Source organism: Atractosteus spatula, chromosome 13 (genome assembly GCF_055471065.1).
Source record: "Atractosteus spatula isolate fAtrSpa1 chromosome 13, fAtrSpa1.hap1, whole genome shotgun sequence".
NCBI classification, from domain to species: domain Eukaryota; kingdom Metazoa; phylum Chordata; class Actinopteri; order Semionotiformes; family Lepisosteidae; genus Atractosteus; species Atractosteus spatula.
Window position 1 is genome coordinate 16,987,702 of NC_142718.1, and position 19,705 is coordinate 17,007,406.

Genomic DNA, 19,705 nt, shown 5'->3' on the forward strand with positions numbered 1-19,705 from the left:
TCGAGGCCTTGTTGGACTGGCAGTGCTGTGACCCTGGTGACCCCTACAATACTTCCGGGAGAACTAGAGATTCCGAGAACAGAGGGAATACCTATTACTTGCATTCACGGGGACACCAAGGACTATCTGACGGTCGAATTGAGCATCTCTACAGAACAGGGGACCTACCGCTCAATGGTAGGAGTGGTTGAGCAGTTGCCATACCCTGTCATACTGGGACGAGACTGTCCCCATTTCCTCCAGATTTGGAACACGGTCCAAACAGCTAGGCTAAGACCAATCCCCTGCCCGGAAGACCGTGGTGACGCCCCTACCGACGACCCTGATGAGACGGACCCACAAGAAGGCGGAGCTGAACTTGGAGTTGAGTTTGAAAATATGGATCTACCGAACTGGGAAACCCCAGAACGTCGTGGTAAGTTTGGGACGGCCCAACTAGAAGATGGGAACTTGAGACATGCGTGGGGGCATGTCAGGAAAATTGATGGGGAGTGGTGTACTGATCCTAATACAGTGAGTTACCCATATTTTATGACAAAGAATCATCTCCTCTATCAGGTGCAGCAGAAGGGACAGGAAGAAGTGGAACAACTCCTTATTCCCCGGGCCTACCAGATGAAGCTCCTCAACTTGGCCCATAGCCACCTCCTGGGCGGGCACCTGGGGGTAAAGAAGACATCCGAGAGACTCCTCTCTAGGTTCTTTTGGCCAGGGATCTATAAGGCCATCGAGAAGTACTGTCGGGAATGCCCCGAGTGTCAGAAAAGTGCGCCACAACCTTATTATAGGAACCCTTTGATTCCCCTCCCAATTATTGAAACCCCCTTCGAACGAATTGGGATGGATTTGGTGGGGCCCCTGATCAGAACCACCAAAGGTCACCAGTATATTTTAGTAATAGTAGACTATGCTACCAGGTACCCCGAAGCCATTCCGTTGAGAGCTGCCACCGCCAAAAACATAGCTAGGGAGCTAGTACAACTGTTCGCTCGAGTCGGAATTCCTAAAGAGATCCTAACTGATCAAGGAACACCTTTTATGTCTAAAGTCATGCGAGACTTATGTAAGCTACTGGGTATACAGCAGATCCAAACCTCTGTTTATCACCCTCAAACCGATGGTCTAGTAGAACGTTTTAATAAGACCCTGAAAAGCATGCTTAGGAAGACGATGCAAAAGGATGGGAAAAATTGGGATCAGCTGCTCCCGTATCTCATGTTTGCGGTTCGAGAAGTACCGCAGGCTTCGACTGGATTTTCCCCATTTGAATTATTATACTCTCGGAAACCATGGGGCCTACTGGACGTGGTCAAAGAATCGTGGGATCAACCTTCCCCTTTACAAACTATCATTGAGCATGTGGAACAGATGAGAGAAAGAATAAATGTTATTGTTCCCATAGTGAAAGAAAACCTGGAGAAAGCCCAGGCTCAACAACAACAAATTTATAATAGGGGAGCAGTTGCGAGGGAATTTCAGATTGGGGACAGAGTACTGGTTCTAGTTCCAACCCCAGAGTGTAAATTCTTGGCATCCTGGCAGGGACCTTATGAAGTGGTGGAAAAGGTGGGGCCAGTCAACTATAAGGTCAAGCAACATGACAGAAGACGGCAGCATCAAATCTACCACGTCAATTTGCTGAAAAAATGGCATGGCTCCGAAGTTCTGCTCACCCACTTTTCCCCAGACCCTCTGGAAGAAGAAACGGGTGCGGTAGCCGTGGGAGACCTGGCTCCGGCACAGAAACAGGAACTACAAGAATTCCTAACCCAAAACAAAGATGTTTTTTCCCGGACACCTGGTCGAACCCACCTTATACAACATAAGATTGTCACGGAATCAGGGAAAAAGGTAAGGCTACCCCCGTATCGAGTACCAGAAGCCAAGAGGAAATTGATTAAAGAAGAGGTGGGAAAAATGCTGGAGATGGGAATAATCGAGGAATCCCATAGTGAGTGGGCTAGCCCGATAGTTCTGATCCCCAAGCCGGATGGAACTATTCGATTTTGCAACAATTTCAAAAGGTTAAATGAGATCTCGCGGTTTGATGCATACCCCATGCCCCGTATAGATGAACTAATCGAGCGATTAGGTAACGCTCGATACATCAGCACCCTTGATCTTACGAAGGGATATTGGCAAGTGCCGCTGGCCAAAGAAGATAAAGCCAAAACCGCTTTTGCCACACCTGAGGGACTATATCAGTATAGGGTCCTACCCTTCGGTTTGCATGGTGCTCCGCAACATTTCAAAGATTGATGGACCGAATTCTGAGACCGTATCGGGATTTTGCAGCCGCCTACTTGGATGACGTCGTAATCCACAGCACGACCTGGGAACAACATCTACAACACCTGGAAGCAGTGACTGGAGCGTTGCGAGCAGCAGGATTAATGGCCAACCCAAATAAATGTTGTCTGGGGGCTAGGGAAGCCAATTACCTGGGTTATACGATCGGGAGAGGATTGATCATGCCCCAAGATCAGAAGGTACAATTAATCAAGAACTGGCCCAAACCAGCTACCAAGAAGCAAATTCGAACGTTTTTGGGACTGGCAAGTTACTATCGACGTTTCATTCCAGGGTTTGCATCCATGGCCGCCCCTCTACACGATCTGACGAAGATGAGCTGTCCGGAGAAAATAAAATGGACCGACTTGGAAGAGAGGGCTTTCCGAGACTTAAAAGCAACTCTCGCTTCTCAACCCGTCTTACAGGTACCAGACTTCAGTAAGCCTTTCATGGTACAAACTGATGCTTCGGACACTGGGATTGGAGCCATACTGTTGCAAGAAATTGAAGGGCTGGAGCATCCTATTCTGTATATCATCCATAAGTTGAATCCGGCCGAAAAACACTATTCTATGACAGAGAAAGAATGTATAGCAATCAAATGGGCCCTAGACTATTTGAAGTATTATTTATAGGGAAGACAATTTATATTATACACAGATCATGCGCCATTAACATGGATGTTACAAAATATGGATTAAAACGATAGAATTACACGATGGGGTCTTAGTCTGCAAAGATTTCAATTCCAAACGGTATACAGACCCGGAAGGAAACAAGGAAATGTAGACGCCCTCTCCCGAATGCACTGTTTATTTTTTTCTAGATCGCCCGAGGTCGGGGCTGATCTCAGGGGGAGGGAATGTAAGAGGACCCGGGGAAGGGTAATCTCTAACCGGTATTTCAGGAACGAAACACTGAAAATACTAAATATGGACCTTAGCAAAATGGCGGCCAAAAAGAATCAGCTGACCAGTAAATGGAAAGGTTCTACCCTGAGAAGCAATGAGACACAGCTGAGCCGCATCAGGAGCCGAAATATAAGTGCCCCGGAGGCAGTGAACAGGGCGGAAGCCGGTAAGGTGAATGCGGTTTGGAGGAAAAGAGAGGAAAGAGGTGCATGTTAAAGATCGGGCTAAGGAATAACGGACTACGGAAAGGAGAAAAGGTTTATGGTTTTGGATTACGGACACTGGTTAAGGATACATCGCGGATTGGCTTTATTACGGACTTTTGGAACTCGGATCGGATCAGGTCTAAGGGAACGGATTACGGACTGTATTTGGAAGACAGTTGGAGGAAGAAACGCCACGGATCTCAGGAAAGAAAAGTGTGGTGTGAGTACTACCTTCATTTACATAAACTCTCCCCCAGAAACACCACACTAGTTAAGAGCATAGGCTACCGTAAGCATCCGTAAGCATCACTTTTTTATCATTTCAATACTATGTACAGTATAATCTTGTAATATTACAGGATCATCAAGTTGAACATCAAACTATTTCAAACATCAAACTATCCAAACTATTTCAGCTTTGTCCCAGCTAACCTGGATATATCAGGCTTCTGAAATCCCCAGCTGAACTCAAGTAAATACAGGAAATTAAGTTCAACTTTAAGGACACCCCCACAACTTTATCTTCAAACGATTACAATATTTTTATGGTCATGATTTACACAATTACAATTTTTTTTTTATTCACAGAAAGTCCCCAATTTTCAGTAGACAGTTTATCATTTTGGTTTATTATCTATTAATGCTATGCTGTATTTTTCAGAGATATGTTAAAGCAGAACCCTTTAAAAAACATTTTGACTTCACAAATACACAATGCAACTGTATCTGAATTTCCGAAGACAGTAAGATCACACTGTTCTGTGTGCTGAAGTTATTGGGAATGTACTTTGAAGCTTTTTTTAAAATCAAAGATGAAGTGTAGAATAAAGTCTAAACCAGCAAGCACATCAACTACAGGCACGAAATATACTGGTAATTAAGGGTGCAGCTAAAACACAAAGCAGTAGGTGCAGGGGTAATCTAGGACCAGGAATGAGTACCACTCTTGTACTCAGCAGTTCCCAAACCAGGTCTTGGAGGACGATGCAACGGCAGATTTTTGTTCACAGCCAAACTTTCAGCTACATAACAGAATACTTAACTGGCTTAATTACAGGTTTCATTTGATCATTGTCACTGTTCTTAGTAGACAGAAAGAACACCTAAAAATCTGTTTTACATTATGATGTAATCCACACTTTCTACTAATAACTGCAAGTCAGATATTTAAAAGGAAACTGCTTCTGCCAGCATCGTGTTTCTCTTGTTCAGCTTTGATCCACATTACAAAAGGTATATAGAAACCCTCTGAAATAAGTTAAATGAAGTGAGATAAGATAAATTTGAGGCCTTTAGGCAATGTGACAGAGAAAAGCAAATGATTCAAGGTCTTGAACAGAGGAGACAATGTGGGGATATGCTACAAAATTTTAAATCCTGCACCCTATTGAGAAAGACAGATACATGAAAATAGTAATAACATTGTTGCTAGTGTCAAGAACAATCCACCCAAGCATAATGTTAAAGCATATTCCCTGGGGCCATTCCAGAAAAGGTTACATACTGTACATACAGCTTCTGCATATAATCTAGAAAGATCAAATGGCTTCCTCTTGTTTGTAATGTTGAGTTATTATGACAAAACAAGAGGTATCTTATGAGGGTTGACAATGAGCTTGCTTGCAAAGGAGAAATAAAATATCCACCTCAATTTTTAGGATGTTTACAGCCTGAATACCACCTGTATACTCCAGACTGTACCCATTAATTTATTCAGTTTCACATAAGCCCTGGACTTTCAGCAAAATCACCAAAAAAGTGTGTAGGCATCTTATTAACAGTACCAGCATTTTGTTTAAACTACCACACAACAAAAACACAAACATCACAAGGATTGATGCATATGACTTCACATCAGTCAAAGGACAATTCAGTCTGGGAAGTTTAATTTTCTATCCAAGAAACATTCAGTCCAACAAACTTCAAAACCACATACAACCCTTACAATACTTAAACGTAACACCTTCTGAGTCAAAAGAGGCACTGTGTGTCCTTTACAGGGCCATCAGCGAACTAATCACCCTGACGGCTGTGTTATTGTTGCCGACGATTTCAACCACGCGGATTTTAAGGCAGTCCTCCCTAAATTCTATCAATATGTTTTGATAGTGGCAAACATACTGGACTTAGCTTATACAAATATCCATGATGCATACAAAGCTGCCCCACCACCCCCACCTGGGCTACTCTGACAACACTTCTGTGATGCTTATTCTAGCACACAGACCACTGCTCAAAGGTGCCAAACCAGTTTTGAACCAGATCAGGGTATGGCCAGAGGGAGCCACTTCAGCATTACAGGGGCTGCTTTGAGCACACAGACTGGAATATGTTCAGGGAGGCCGCTACCTATGAAAACTATGTCAATCTAGAGGAGTATGCAGCAACTGTGACTAGCTACATCAGCAAATGCATAGATTATGTCACTGTCTCTAAATCTATTATCACACAGGCCAACCAGAAGCCATGACTGACTGCAGAGGTCCGCGCACTACTAAAAACTCGCAATGCAGCACTTAGATCAAGTGACAAGGAAGCCCTTAGGACTGCGAGGGCCAACCTGTCTCGTGCCATCAGGGAGGCAAAGTGCAACTACGCATGGAAGATTCACGGTCACCAGAGACACTCAGTGCATGTGGCAGCGTACCCAGGCCATTACTGATTACAGGACTACTCCACGCGCCAGTGACGGAGAGTCCTACCTTCTGGATGCGCTGAGTGACTTTTATTCTCAATTTGAAGCACTAAATACAGTGCCTTTGCGAAAGACCATACCTCCTCCCGATGATCAGGTGCTTTGCCTGTCCGCAGCTGAGAGGAAGATATTAGCAAAAGTTAACCTGGACCTGGCAATATACCTGGTCGCGTGCTCAAGGAATGTGCAGCACAGTTAGCTGATGTTTTTACAGACATTTTTAATATCTCCCTGTGCCAGGCTGTCATCCCTTTATGTTTCAAGACCACCATGATTATACCAGTGTCGAAGAAGTCTACTGTGTCCTGTCTCAATGACTATTGCCCTGTGGCACCCACAGCAATTGTGCTTCAAAATGTTAGTCATGGGCCACATTAAGTCCAGACTCTCCACCTCTCTGGGCCCCCTCCAGTCTGCGTATCGTCCCAACCGGTCTACCGATGATGCTGTATCCCTCGCCCTTCACCTTGCCCTGTCCCATCTGGATAAGAGGGACACTTATGTAAGAATGCTGTTCATTGACTTCAGTTCAGCATTTAACACAAACATCCCCCAGAAACTGATAGAAAAACTGAGCTTGCTGAACCTTAACACCTCCCTTTGTAACTGTATCCTGGACTTTCTGACCAAGAGACCTCAGACAGTCCGGATTGGAAACAATGTCTCTAGTACCATGATACTGAACACCGGAACCCCCCAGAGCTGTGTATTTAGCCCATTCCTGTTCATGCTGATGACTCATGACTGCACTGCTAAGCACAGTGCTAATTTACATCATCACGTTTGCTGATGACACGACAGTGGTGGGCCTCATTAGTAACAACGATGAGGCACCATACAGAGATGAGGTGGAGCAACTAGCGGACTGGTGCTTCAACAACAATCTGTCTCTGAATGTCGATAAGACGAATGAGATGATAACTGACTTCAGGAGGGCCCACGCTGATCACTCTCCACTGCACATCAACAGCTCCCCTGTGGAGACAGCTAGAAGTACTAAGTTTCTTGGTGTGCAAATCACAGATGACCTCACTTGGACCATCAACACTACCTCTCTAGCTAAAAAAGCACAACAACGTCTCCAAGTGCAAGTCCCTGCAACGAATTGGCAATACAGCAGAAAACATCACTGGAGCCTCCCTTCCGTCCATTCAGGACATCTACCACAAATGCTGCACACACAAAGCCTCCAGTATTGTGGACGATCCCTCCCACCTCTCCTGCTACGTCTTGCCCTCCTACCATCTGGTAAAAGGTATCGCAGTATACGGGCCAGCTCCAACACCTTTTTTCACAGGCTGTCAGGCTCACAACACCCTGGTACCTACTGCACCTACTCCAAATCTGGAAACCTAGTTCTTTTTTGCCTAATATCAGGCATACTGTCTGATGTATTCTTTGCACAATCCTGTAAAGTAAAATGCACTATGCACATTGCTTGTACCATTAACCTTGTCAGAAATGTCTATGTCTACATTGTCTATAGCATTGTCTTATCAGTGTCTGTCTGTATTCGCACTGTAGACCTGGAGAATGATATCTCACTCCTCTGTATACCTGTATATGGTTGGACTGACAAACTTGAACTTTTGTACACTTTGCACACATAATTATTATAATTATTTATGGACTAAACGACAGATTTTGGTAACTGTCAAAATATTTCTGACTGAGATATGACCAGTATGAATTTCTATCATTCCTCAAAAAGGCCCATTAAAAATAAATACAAATAAAAATAAACAACATGCATTAAATTTCCTTGAATACATTTGTGTATTTATTTAGCATTTATTTAAAGAAGTCTAGGTATTTTTTTCCTAAACAGATCTTACTTATAATTAAACCCACTTTAATTTTGAACTTCATGATGACTCTTGCCTACAGCATGGGTTTCACATGAACACAGTCTTGGGCAAGACCTAGATGCAGCTAAACATAGATAAACACCCTCTGTCATACTGAATTAGGTGACCAGGAACTCATATTCGTCAACCAGCATATATCCTTTTACCCGGTACATAAGTGAAATTGTATACGGATTAATTTTTCTTGTAGATGTTAAGCAAAGATCTGAAGTCAATATTTTCCCAGTCTTAACAAGACAATAGTAACAGTTAGGGGACAATGCAGTGGTCTTGAATAATCTGATTGTCCACTTTTCCAGAATAGATCTGACTGCTCTGATTTATCCCACTCTTTGGGATTTGAATGTAGTATTCAACCTTAACAGTCTCTATCCCTTTTCAAGCTTTATTAGAAGTGATATGCTGCCAATGTCTGGAGTGAACAAAGTCTAGCTGCAGAGTTTTGCAACATATTAAGAAGAGTGTCAGAGGGCCCAGAGAGTAAGGAATGCAGAAATCAAGCCCTGATATTATAAATACGTGAATCAGGCACTCAGCATCGGACACTGATAAGGATTACATTATACAAGCAATACTTCTAAGATGGAAAAAAAGATGTCTTAATCACATTTTCCACATGGGATTAAAAAAACAAGAGAAGGTCAAGTATGATTCCCAAATTCCTGACTACATCTTGCGCGTGAATGGGGAAGTAATGGGGAAGCCATTACCATGAAGCTCTCCAGCTTTTTCATCTGACACTTGCAGCCCACCATAAAAATTTCTGTTTTGCCACTATTAAACTTCAAGGAATTTGTTGTCAACCCGAGCTTCATGTTGCACAACGTATCAACTGCATTAAAATGAAACTGAAGAACACGTTTGCATATAATCTAACCTAGAGGAAGCATATAATAAAAAGTAATTGCCCCAAGACTAAGCCTATGGCACACCGTTCACTTTCAATAAATTACTTATAGAAAACTCCTAAAATAGTTATATCTACTTTGAAATAGCTGAGTTTCCTAAGAAAAAAAAGTTTCCGTTGGCCTTTTTTATAAACAGTGTCACAACATTTGGCCCATCTTAGGTTTTTGTCTATGACCAGTCCCAAGTACTTGTAGTCACAGACAATTTCTACAGTCTGACCATTAATTACAGTAGGTTGGAGGGGTGTTACATTTTTCCTAAAATCAAAGAAGTTCCTTTGTTTTCAATCGTGAAAGAGAACTCATTGCACCAGTAAAATCATTTGGAATGGGACCCAAAAATGGGACCATGATGATTTTCTGAGTATTTTAATATTCTGATGTAAGAGGACCAGAGGAAGGGTCATCCTGGACAGGTATTTTAAGAACGATCTGCTCGCTATACTTGAGTTAGACCTGACCAAGATGGCCGCTAAGAGAAACCAGCTGACCCGCAGATGGAAAGGGCTCAGTCTGAAAGACAATGAGACGCAGGTGGGTCTCATCAGGAAACAAAATATATATGCCCCGGAAACAGTGAACAGGCACGGAAGCCAGTAGGTGAATGCATTTCGTAGAAGAGAGCGGAGTTTGGTTGGAGTGGAAAAAGACTTAAGGACAACGGATTTACGGAATAAATAAAGGATAACGGTATACGGCTTGTGATTTGGACTCGGCGCGGATTTGTTGGATCTTACGAACTTTTGGAACACGGACTGAACAAGGACAGAGAAAACGGATTGCGGACTGGCTTGGAAGACGGACGAATGAAGGAAAAGGAGGAAACCTCACTAACATAAAAGAAGAGTGTGTGGTGTGAGTACTTTCATACTTATTACATTTATCTATTCCCCCTGGAGACACCACAATTGGTGGAGGATGCGGGCAACCCGCTGATTGTGACTAAGATTTGTGGAAATAAAAAGTTGATTTTTTTTTCCTCTTCTCTCGCGGTTTGGGTGAAAACTCTTGCTAAGAATAATGGAACAATTGATACAACAATTGTCCGAAGCCACCTTAACCCAGTTCCAGGCTTTAAAAGGACAACAAGAAGCCATACAGGCACAGCAGGAGGCTAATAAGATTCAAATGGAGACGAATCAACGAGTTATAGAAGAGCAGAATTTGGTGAGAGAAAAATTGCAAAGATTAGGAGAAGAAATTAGACGGTCCTAGGTAACAGGGAGAGAACCCAGTAAGATGGAAGAAATTGGGCTTCAAAAGATGAAGGAGCTCGATGATGTGGAAGCATATTTAACCACCTTTGAGAGAACAGCTGCCAGGAATGCATGGCCCAGAGAGCAATGGGCAGGGAGAGTAGCGCCTTATTTAATTGGGGAAGCCCAGAAGGCTTATTACAATTTAAAAGAAAAGGATGCGGAGAACTATGAAACTCTAAAAAGGGAGATTTTGGCGAGATTAGGGGTAACCACGGCGATACGAGCAGTCCGGTTCCATAACTGGAAGTATCAAGTAGACAAGCCCACTAGATCTCAGATGTTTGACCTAGTACATCTGGCGAAGAAATGGCTTCAGCCAGACAAACTAAACTCGGGGCAAGTGGTAGAAAGAGTAGTATTGGACCACTTTGTGAGGAGTCTGCCTGTTCACTTGAAAAGAAAAGTGAGTGATGGGGATCCCCAGACCTTAGACCAGGCCGTTGATTTAGTGGACAGACACCATGCCACAGAGGCCTTGATTAAGGAAGAGAGAGGGGAATTTCGAAAAGAGGAGAGGAGGAGACCTGAGAGTTCAGGGAATGGAACGAACTTTCAGTCACTGAAGTACCGGGACCATCGAGGTCCTCCTCAATTTACAACATCTTTTCAAGAAAGATCAGTTCAAAGGCCCCGACCATGGAAAGAGACCCGAAGGTGTTTTAAGTGCCATGAAGAGGGACATTTGGCCAGTAATTGTCCCAACTGGGGTGAACCTATGCAGGTGGACACCAGAGAGGAAGCCAAGTGGAACTACCTCACGGCGAGTGTCCCATCTTGCGAGGCGCCCCACATTGCTAAAATCAAGATAGGGGAAAAGCCTGTCGAGGCCCTGTTAGACTCTGGAAGTATGGTGACCCTGGTGACCTCTACAGCCCTACCTGAAGGGACCAAGGTCAGGCAAGGTGGGGATACCTATTACGTGCATTCATGGGGAAACTAAGGTGTATCCATCGGTGGAAGTTTCCATTACTACAGAAATGGGAATGTATAGTTCGACTGTAGGGGTGGTTGAACAATTGCCTTACCCTGTGGTGTTGGGACGTGACTGTCCCCACTTTCTTCAAATTCTGAATACTGTCCAGTTGGCTAGTCAAAATCCACTCCCCTGTCCGGGAGATACAGACGATAACACAGATTCCCCTGGAGAGGCGGACCAACCAGGAGAAGGCTCGGAACTTGGAGATGAGTTCTTAAATATGGATTTACCAGACTGGGAGCTACCAGAACATCGAGGTAGGTTCGAAACGGCCCAGTTGGAAGATGGGAATTTAAGACATGCTTGGGGACATGTGAGAAAAATTGAAGGGGAGTTGTGTAATAATACTAGTCCTCTGAATTACCCTTATTTTATGGTAAAAAACAATCTCCTCTATCAGGTGCAGAAGAGAGGACAAGAAGAATTGGAGCAACTCCTCATTCCCCGAGCCTACCAGTCGAAACTCCTCAGCTTGGCCCATAGCTACCTCTTGGGAGGACATCTGGGCGTGAAGAAAATGGCTGAAAGACTACTTTCTCGATTTTTCTGGCCCGGAATATACAAGGCCATCGAAAGATATTGTCGGGAATGCCCAGCCTGTCAGAAAACTGCCCCACAACCTTATTATAAAAACCCTCTGATTCCCCTCCCAATAATAGATACTCCTTTTGAGCGGATTGGGATGGACTTAGTGGGACCCCTGATTAAAACTACAAAGGGACATCAGTATATACTGGTGATAGTGGACTATGCCACGAGGTACCCCGAAGCCATTCCTCTGAGGACGGCTACGGCCAAAAACATAGCTAGAGAGCTAGTGCACATTTTCTCTAGAGTGGGAATCCCTAAGGAGATCTTAACCGATCAAGGGACTCCTTTTATGTCAAAGGTCATGCAAGACCTAAGTAAACTATTGGGAATTCATCAGATCAGAACCTCTGTTTATCACCCGCAAACAGACGGACTAGTGGAGCGCTTTAATAAAACCCTGAAAAGCATGCTGAGGAAGGCCATGCAAAAGGATGGCAAAAATTGGGATCAATTGCTCCCTTATCTAATGTTTGCTATCCGAGAAGTACCGCAGGCCTCGACTGGGTTCTCTCCTTTTGAGTTATTATACGCTCGGAGACCACGGGGATTATTAGACCTGATCAAAGAGTACTGGGAGCATCAACCTTCACCATTACAGACTGTCATTGAACATGTGGAACAAATGAGGGAAAGAATAAACATTGTTGTTCCCATTGTGAAGGAAAATCTGGAGAAGGCCCAGGCGCAGCAACGGCAGATTTATGATAGGGGAGCTATAGTGCGAGAAAGTATTGCTATTGGTCCCGACCCCGGAAAGTAAATTCCTGGCCTCCTGGCAGGGACCTTATGAGGTGGTGGAAAAAATGGGTCCGGTCACTTATAAAGTTAAACAACCTGACAAACGACGACAGCATCAAATCTACCATGTGAATTTACTAAAGAAATGGCATGGTGCAGAAGTTCTGCTCACCCGCTTCTCCCCTGACCCTTTGGAAGAAGAAACGGGGGCCGTCGCCATGGGGGACCTGGCTCCGGCGCAGAAGCAAGAATTACAAGAGTTCCTGTCGCAAAACAAGGATGTTTTTTCCCAAAGTCCTGGTCGAACCCACCTCATTCAACATAAGATTATCACGGAACCAGGAAAAAGGGTAAGGCTGGCCCCCTATCGAGTACCTGAAGCAAAAAGGAAACTAATTAAGGAAGAGGTAGAAAAAATGTTAAGAATGGGGATAATAGAAGAATCCCATAGCAAGTGGGCTAGCCCCATAGTACTGATACCCAAGCCAGACGGAACTGTTAGGTTCTGTAATAACTTCAAAAGATTAAATGAGATCTCGTTGTTTGACGCATATCCTATGCCTCGTATAGATGAGCTAATCGAGCGATTAGGTAACGCCCGATATATCAGTACGCTGGACCTTACGAAGGGATATTGGCAAGTACCCCTAGCCGAAGAAGCTAAAGCCAAGACCGCGTTTGCCACCCCGGAGGGGCTATACCAGTATCGGGTCCTTCCGTTTGGTTTACACGGCGCTTCTGCTACGTTTCAGCGATTAATGGACCGAATACTCAGACCTCATCGAGATTTTGCGGCTGCCTACCTAGATGATGTCGTAATTCATAGCACGACTTGGGAACAACACCTACTACACTTGGGAGCAGTAACCGGAGCTTTGCGAAAAGCGGGATTAACCGCTAATCCAAGAAAATGTTGTCTAGGGGCCCAGGAAGCCAATTATCTCGGTTACACGATTGGAAGGGGAATGATCATGCCACAAGAACAGAAGGTACAGTTAATTAAAAACTGGCCTAAACCTTCTACAAAGAAGCAAATAAGAACATTTTTGGGATTAGCAAGTTACTATCGTCGGTTCATTTCAAGATTTGCCTCCATTGCCACCCCGTTGCACGACTTAACAAAGACGAGTTGCCTGGAAAAAATCAAATGGACAGAAAGGGAAGAGAGGGCCTTTTAAGAACTAAAAAGGACTTTATCATCTCAGCCGGTCTTACAGGTACCTAATTTTAACAAAACATTCATGGTACAAACTGATGCATCTGACACTGGGATTGGAGCCATACTGTTGCAAGAAATTGAAGGATTGGAGCACCCCATTTTGTATATTAGCCGTAAGTTAAGCCCTGCAGAGAAAAATTATTCCACAATCGAAAAAGAATGTCTTGCGATCAAATGGGCCCTGGATTATTTAAGATATTATTTATTGGGAAGACGATTTATCTTGTATACTGACCATGCGCCACTAACCTGGTTATTAAGGAACATGGACAAAAATGATCGGATTACGCGATGGGGCCTTAGTCTCCAGAGGTTTCAGTTTCAAACGGTTTATAGACCAGGAAGGAAACAAGGTAATGTCGATGCCCTCTCCCGAATGCATTGTTTCTTTTCCAGACAGCCCGAGGACGGGGCTGATCTCAGGGTGAGGGTATGTAAGAGGACCAGAGGAAGGGTCATCCTGGACAGGTATTTTAGGAACGATCTGCTCGCTATACTTGACTTAGACCTGACCAAGATGGCCGCTAAGAGAAACCAGCTGACCCGCAGATAGAAAGGGCTCAGTCTGAAAGACAACGAGACGCAGGTGGGTCTCATCAGGAAACAAAATATATATGCCCCGGAAACAGCGAACAGGCACAGAAGCCAGTAGGTGAATGCATTTCGGAGAAGAGAGTGGAGTTTGGTTGGAGTGGACAAGGACTTAAGGACAACGGATTTACGGAATAAATAAAGGATAACGGTATACGGCTTGTGATTTGGACTCGGCGCGGATTTGTTGGATCTTACGAACTTTTGGAACACGGACTGAACAAGGACAGAGAAAACGGATTGCGGACTGGTTTGGAAGACGGACGAACGAAGGAAAAGGAGGAAACCTCACTAACATAAAAGAAGAGTGTGTGGTGTGAGTACTTTCGTACTTATTACATTTATCTATTCCCCCGGAGACACCACACTGACCAGGGCTATGTCATCAGTAAACTCAATGACATATCTATCTGTGTGTTTGCTCTTACAATCATTAGTGTTAAATATTTACAGTAGGGGGGACAAGACACATGCTGGTGGTGATCCTGTGGAAGTGTAGGGAATGTCAGATAACCTTTTCTCCAATCTGACCTGTTGGGACCTGTTTGTTAAGAGGTCTAAGACCCATCTTATCACGTTACTGTTTAAATTGAAGTTCTTCAAGAGTTTCTGTGCAAGCAACATGATTGTATTATATTAAAAGTAGAGATAAAATCAACAAATAAGATCCTTACAAATGTCTTTGCTGATAAACCAACCAAATTAATAAACTGAGCATTGGATTGTCTACTCTCTCCTGCTGCAAGTAAGATTCTGTGTGTTCTTTGTGTTGTGTTGCTTCACTATTTATTATCACGTAACTGATCTGCACATGATTGCAGAATTCTTCCTCACACATTATCTCGACTTGCACGTTTCCTTACACTAATTCTCCTAAACTGCCTACACATCTCTGCTGTATCAATTTTTATAAACTCTCTGGATTATGGGAGATAAGAAGTGTTAACTGAAGAGGATGTGGGCTTTTAATCAAAATGGCTATAAAACATGTTTAAAGAATTTGACATTTGTTGCACATCCATCCTATTTAACACAAGGTATGGTATTACCATTACCTTTCTGACATATATTAGCCAAGGATTTAATGCCCTGCAATGCCCATAGCCATGTTATTGTCTTTTTTTCTCCTGTACTGATCCTTAGCTTTCCTTCATGTTCACCTCTTTTCGCACTGCTCTCCTGACCTCTGTGTCCCTTTGAGAAAAAGCAAGTTTATTTTTAAGAAATATATGTTTGTCTCTTGGCTGGATATTCACTGTCATAGTTTCCCATAGCCAAAATTAGGATGGTATACTAATTATATACTAATACAAGGTGGATGCTGCACATTGGTGGTGGTGGAGGGGATGACCATTTCCTGTAAAGCGCTTTGAGTGGAGTGTCCAGAAAAGCGCTATATAACTGTATGCAATTATTATTATTATACTAATTGTGCCCACTATTGTACATATCGCACTTCACTATTTGTTTTTCCTGTCTGGTCTGTGGCAATATTCTTCTAAAACATATGAATGTGCCACAGATTATTCACAAAGAGAAAAAATGAACCTTCTATGCAAGGTACTGTACAACATTTGAATATAAATAAACCCATAAAATGAAAATCACCTTTCACAAATCTTAGATTTCCTGTGCAAATGCAGCTTTTAAACAAAGAAAAAAATACTAGAATCTCCAGGACAGGTTTTAATGCTGAGTTATGCATACTTCAAAACAGTCAATTCATCTTTGCCCTTTAAATTTATTAATGAAAAACAGGAGGTTCAATCAGAAATCACAATCAAAAAATATCCACCCAAAACCACCCAAGATCCTCAATTGCAACCATATTTTTTAACACCTTCTCTTCAAGACTCCAGTGTTACAGAGAAAAATGATGTGCTGCATTGTGCACTTTGGTACACAAGTAGTGTTTGCTACAATACTGGTGTCTAGTGTCTTCAAAACCATTGTGACTTTCAAAAAAACTATTTAATCAAAGACAATTTGACTACTGACTAATGTATAGATGGAATGCACCCATCTGATAAATGTATGGACAAATATTAACACTAAACCCCGTGACTCATTTCAAGCTTTAAAATATCATGTAGGGAATCTCTTAAACTTTCCATTTTGATATAAAATGTGCTTTATTTGCTGTCAGTGTCAACAAAGAAAATATACTGAAGACCCTGACAATGGTAGTGTTCATCAACACTGCAGTCACTTTATTCACAATCTGCTGTTACAATCTTGTGCTTTGATATGAAGAGTGAAGTAATCATACCTTAGCCTTTTCCAGCCTCATTCTGGGCAGTGTGTCACTTAGAAGAAATATAAGAGATCGCACGTCTTCTTTACTCAATTCTTCACTTACATCTGCCATCAAGACTCTGGAATAGTAAAATCACACATTAGTGTGGTTAATGCATACATTCTAAAAAACAGTAAAGTAATATTTTTGAATACTATTGAATTTAATAAGCACAGGAAGAACTATGCAACATCAATGGTATGAAGTATGTAGTTTGGTATATTACTAATAAAATAGTAACCATGAACAATAATGTAGAGACATGGGCCCTCTTTCCTTTTCCTTTCAAGTATGGAGAACAGAATGTTCATGAAACATCTGGACTTGGGGTTTATTACATTAAATAGGTGAATAAACCGAAAAGATTAAGAGGGAACAAAATGCATCACTCAAATAAATAAAATTAAAGTTACCTGTAATCAGAAATGAAGCATTTCCTTCCCAGAATGCTTTCCACTTCCTTTCTATTTGTCATTAGCACCCTTTTCAAAATGTCAAAACGCTTGATTCTGTATGTAAGTTCCAACAACAAAAACTGATGGTCCACTTGCCCACTTTTTAACAGAGCTTTTAACATGTCCTTGACATCTTCATTTGAACTGCACTTGTCCAGGTTGCCGCACAAATAAAATAATGTTTTGCATTCTTCAGAGTTGAGCTCATCTGCAATCTGATTAATTGTTAGGGATAAATGTCCCTCAGCCATTGCAATTGTGTGCTCTCATGCTAGAAATTAAAATACAGACAATTCCACTGTCCTATTGTCCACCTCGAATCCTTGCAGCTGTTTCCATTTTAATACCATCTGCCAAAAAATGAAAAAAAGAAAATATTGACTTTGGGATGTTAAATATTAAGAAAAGGTAGGTTTTATTAAGAAAAGATATAAAACTCCCCCCAACCAAATAATACAGACCCAGTAAACTATTTTTTTCCAATTATTATTGTATCAACCACTAACTAGTTTTTCAGGAGACTAGTTACTTTTTTTTTCTTTTCAACCCCCAAAACAATTTTTCTGCCCCGATTTAAGAATCAAAAGTCCAAATTAAAAAACCTTCAGGGAAAGAGAAAAAAGAATAGCTGAAGCTGTGTTATTACCTAATGGATTTTTTAAACAAAAAATGAGAAAACACCCCTGCACTGTCACCATATGCATCTTATTTATTTTTAAAAAATATACCACTGTAAGTATATTTTTCTATACCAGATATACTTAGTTCTTGTAAAAGCCTGCATTCTTGAGTTTCATTCTTGAACGTGAGACTCGCAGATGCCACAGAACAACATTCCATTTTGGAAGGCAATGTGAGCCAAAATTATTTAGTACATGATTGGAACAGCCTATATACTGTAATACTCACTGCAATCTGAATTTAAACTCCTTAGTTTGTTTCATTCAGAATAAAAATCAGTTTGTTTTACAATTTAATTAATACTTGTTCTGAATTAATTCAAATTGACGTATATATTTTATATACATAAGGCTGAAGAAGCAACAACACAAGTTGCTGTAAGAGACAATCCAGTTCTTCAAATCATGAACATATTAAGTTCTGTGCAGAAATGTTATTTTGACCAAATTCACCATTCAATCTACTGATGATTCAAAGAGAACTTCAATGCCTGTTAAGAACTGAAATCCCTGTGCTTTAAGCGTCTATTAACAATATACTTAAAATAAGACTCAAAAGAAGAAACAGAAAGAACGGAAACACTACATTTTTGCTTGAGGAAACATTTGATCCCATTCAAACTCATACTGTGGTCCACATCCTTCAGACCCTGTCATTCTAACCACAGAAGTAAACAGCTATTAAATAAAAATGCAGTTCAGTGATATAGTTCACCTAGTACATGTGTTCATTATGTGTGACATGCACTTGTAGACATGTAGTTCTCCTCTTCATGGGCTCCTACTGTTTCCTCTCAGCGCATGTATTAAATGTACATATTTATTGTTTCATACCTTCATGACCCTATGAATTTTGTCAATAAAACATGAGTCCACACTGTCCTTCAATATCACATAGTGTACCTTGTATATACCTGAAACAAAAATACAGAATATGGAAAAAAAAGAAGATTTACGTCAGACCACGACACATTAAATTGCAAGCTCAAAGTCCACGTGTTCTAAGATAACAGCTGCCAAATACTTTTGCGATTTGACAAACCACCTCATTAAATGCCATTCTCCGACTTCAATGTAACTTAAAAAACATTTAAAACACGAGAGTTAATATCGAAAACTAAAAAAAAATAGTAAATAAGTCGATATCTGTAGCTAGGCATGGATTGTATTCTCAGAGTTTAAAAAGTACCGAGTCGTTTTTCATTCCAGTGGTCTGATCTTTACAAAGCAATGCGAAAGAAGGTCACATAATATTCTGCATAATTTTACCTTCAATTGTAAACTCGGTGGTCGTGGCGCTTACCGATGAAATACTGCTGGTAATATTAATAAGGACTTTACTTGGTATTTCCATTTTATATTTGTGAATGACATACATGGTAGAAAACACAAGAAAAGGGATGTGAGTCACTTTGCCTCCATGACAATAAAATTCCTCGTGCATTTTTTACTGAAATCGAAAATGAAAAAAATTGCCCACGCAGAAAGAAATAACGAATAACGCTGGGACTGAGAGAACGTCGTTTTTACAAACAGTTGTGTTTACTTAGGCAACACATAGTGATAATCTACGTGACATTAAAATTGGACGATGATACGATAGTTCTAATTGGAATAAAGTACCATAAATCTACGGGGTGTACACAAACACAGAAGAATCACAAAAGAAAACCTAAATGCACTCTGTCGTATTAGCGTATTTCAAGATGGTTACATTGCGCTGTTATTATGGTTAAAGTCTAGAAAAATTCGATTTAAAAACTGCTTCTTATTTATTAGTTTAATTCAAAGCACAAATAACCTTAAAACAACCTTAAATACTGCGACCTCCTAATTCCTCTATTACTTGCGAAACTGGAGGAGTAACGAAGAACCCCGCCCAGCAAACAGGATTTCCACTTCGGATTACCTTAAAAGTCATTACATGTTGTCTCTTGTCCAGAATGCGTGAATCGTAGAATGCAAATCGATGATTACACTATACACTATGTAAATCACAATGAACATACCACATTGTTCG

At 41.6% G+C, this 19,705-nt stretch overlaps 1 protein-coding gene across 7 annotated transcripts in view; it reads right to left on the bottom strand.

Moving 5' to 3' along the window:
* cflara (CASP8 and FADD like apoptosis regulator a) overlaps window positions 1–19,705 on the bottom strand; it is a 40,320-nt gene extending 20,615 nt beyond the window's left edge. For 2 of the 7 annotated variants that reach the window (XM_088931195.1, XM_088931188.1), the window contains exons 1-4: window positions 18,955–19,541; window positions 18,520–18,599; window positions 16,964–17,355; window positions 16,524–16,629 (exon numbers count right to left, since the gene is read on the bottom strand). In XM_088931195.1, coding sequence (XP_088787321.1) covers window positions 16,524–16,629; window positions 16,964–17,256 — 399 coding nt within the window. In that variant the 5' untranslated portion in view covers window positions 17,257–17,355; window positions 18,520–18,599; window positions 18,955–19,541. Of the gene's footprint in view, window positions 1–16,523; window positions 16,630–16,963; window positions 17,356–18,519; window positions 18,600–18,954; window positions 19,542–19,594 lie in introns of those variants that run through there. The other 5 variants (XM_088931189.1, XM_088931191.1, XM_088931192.1 and 2 more) reach the window with 5 other exon arrangements.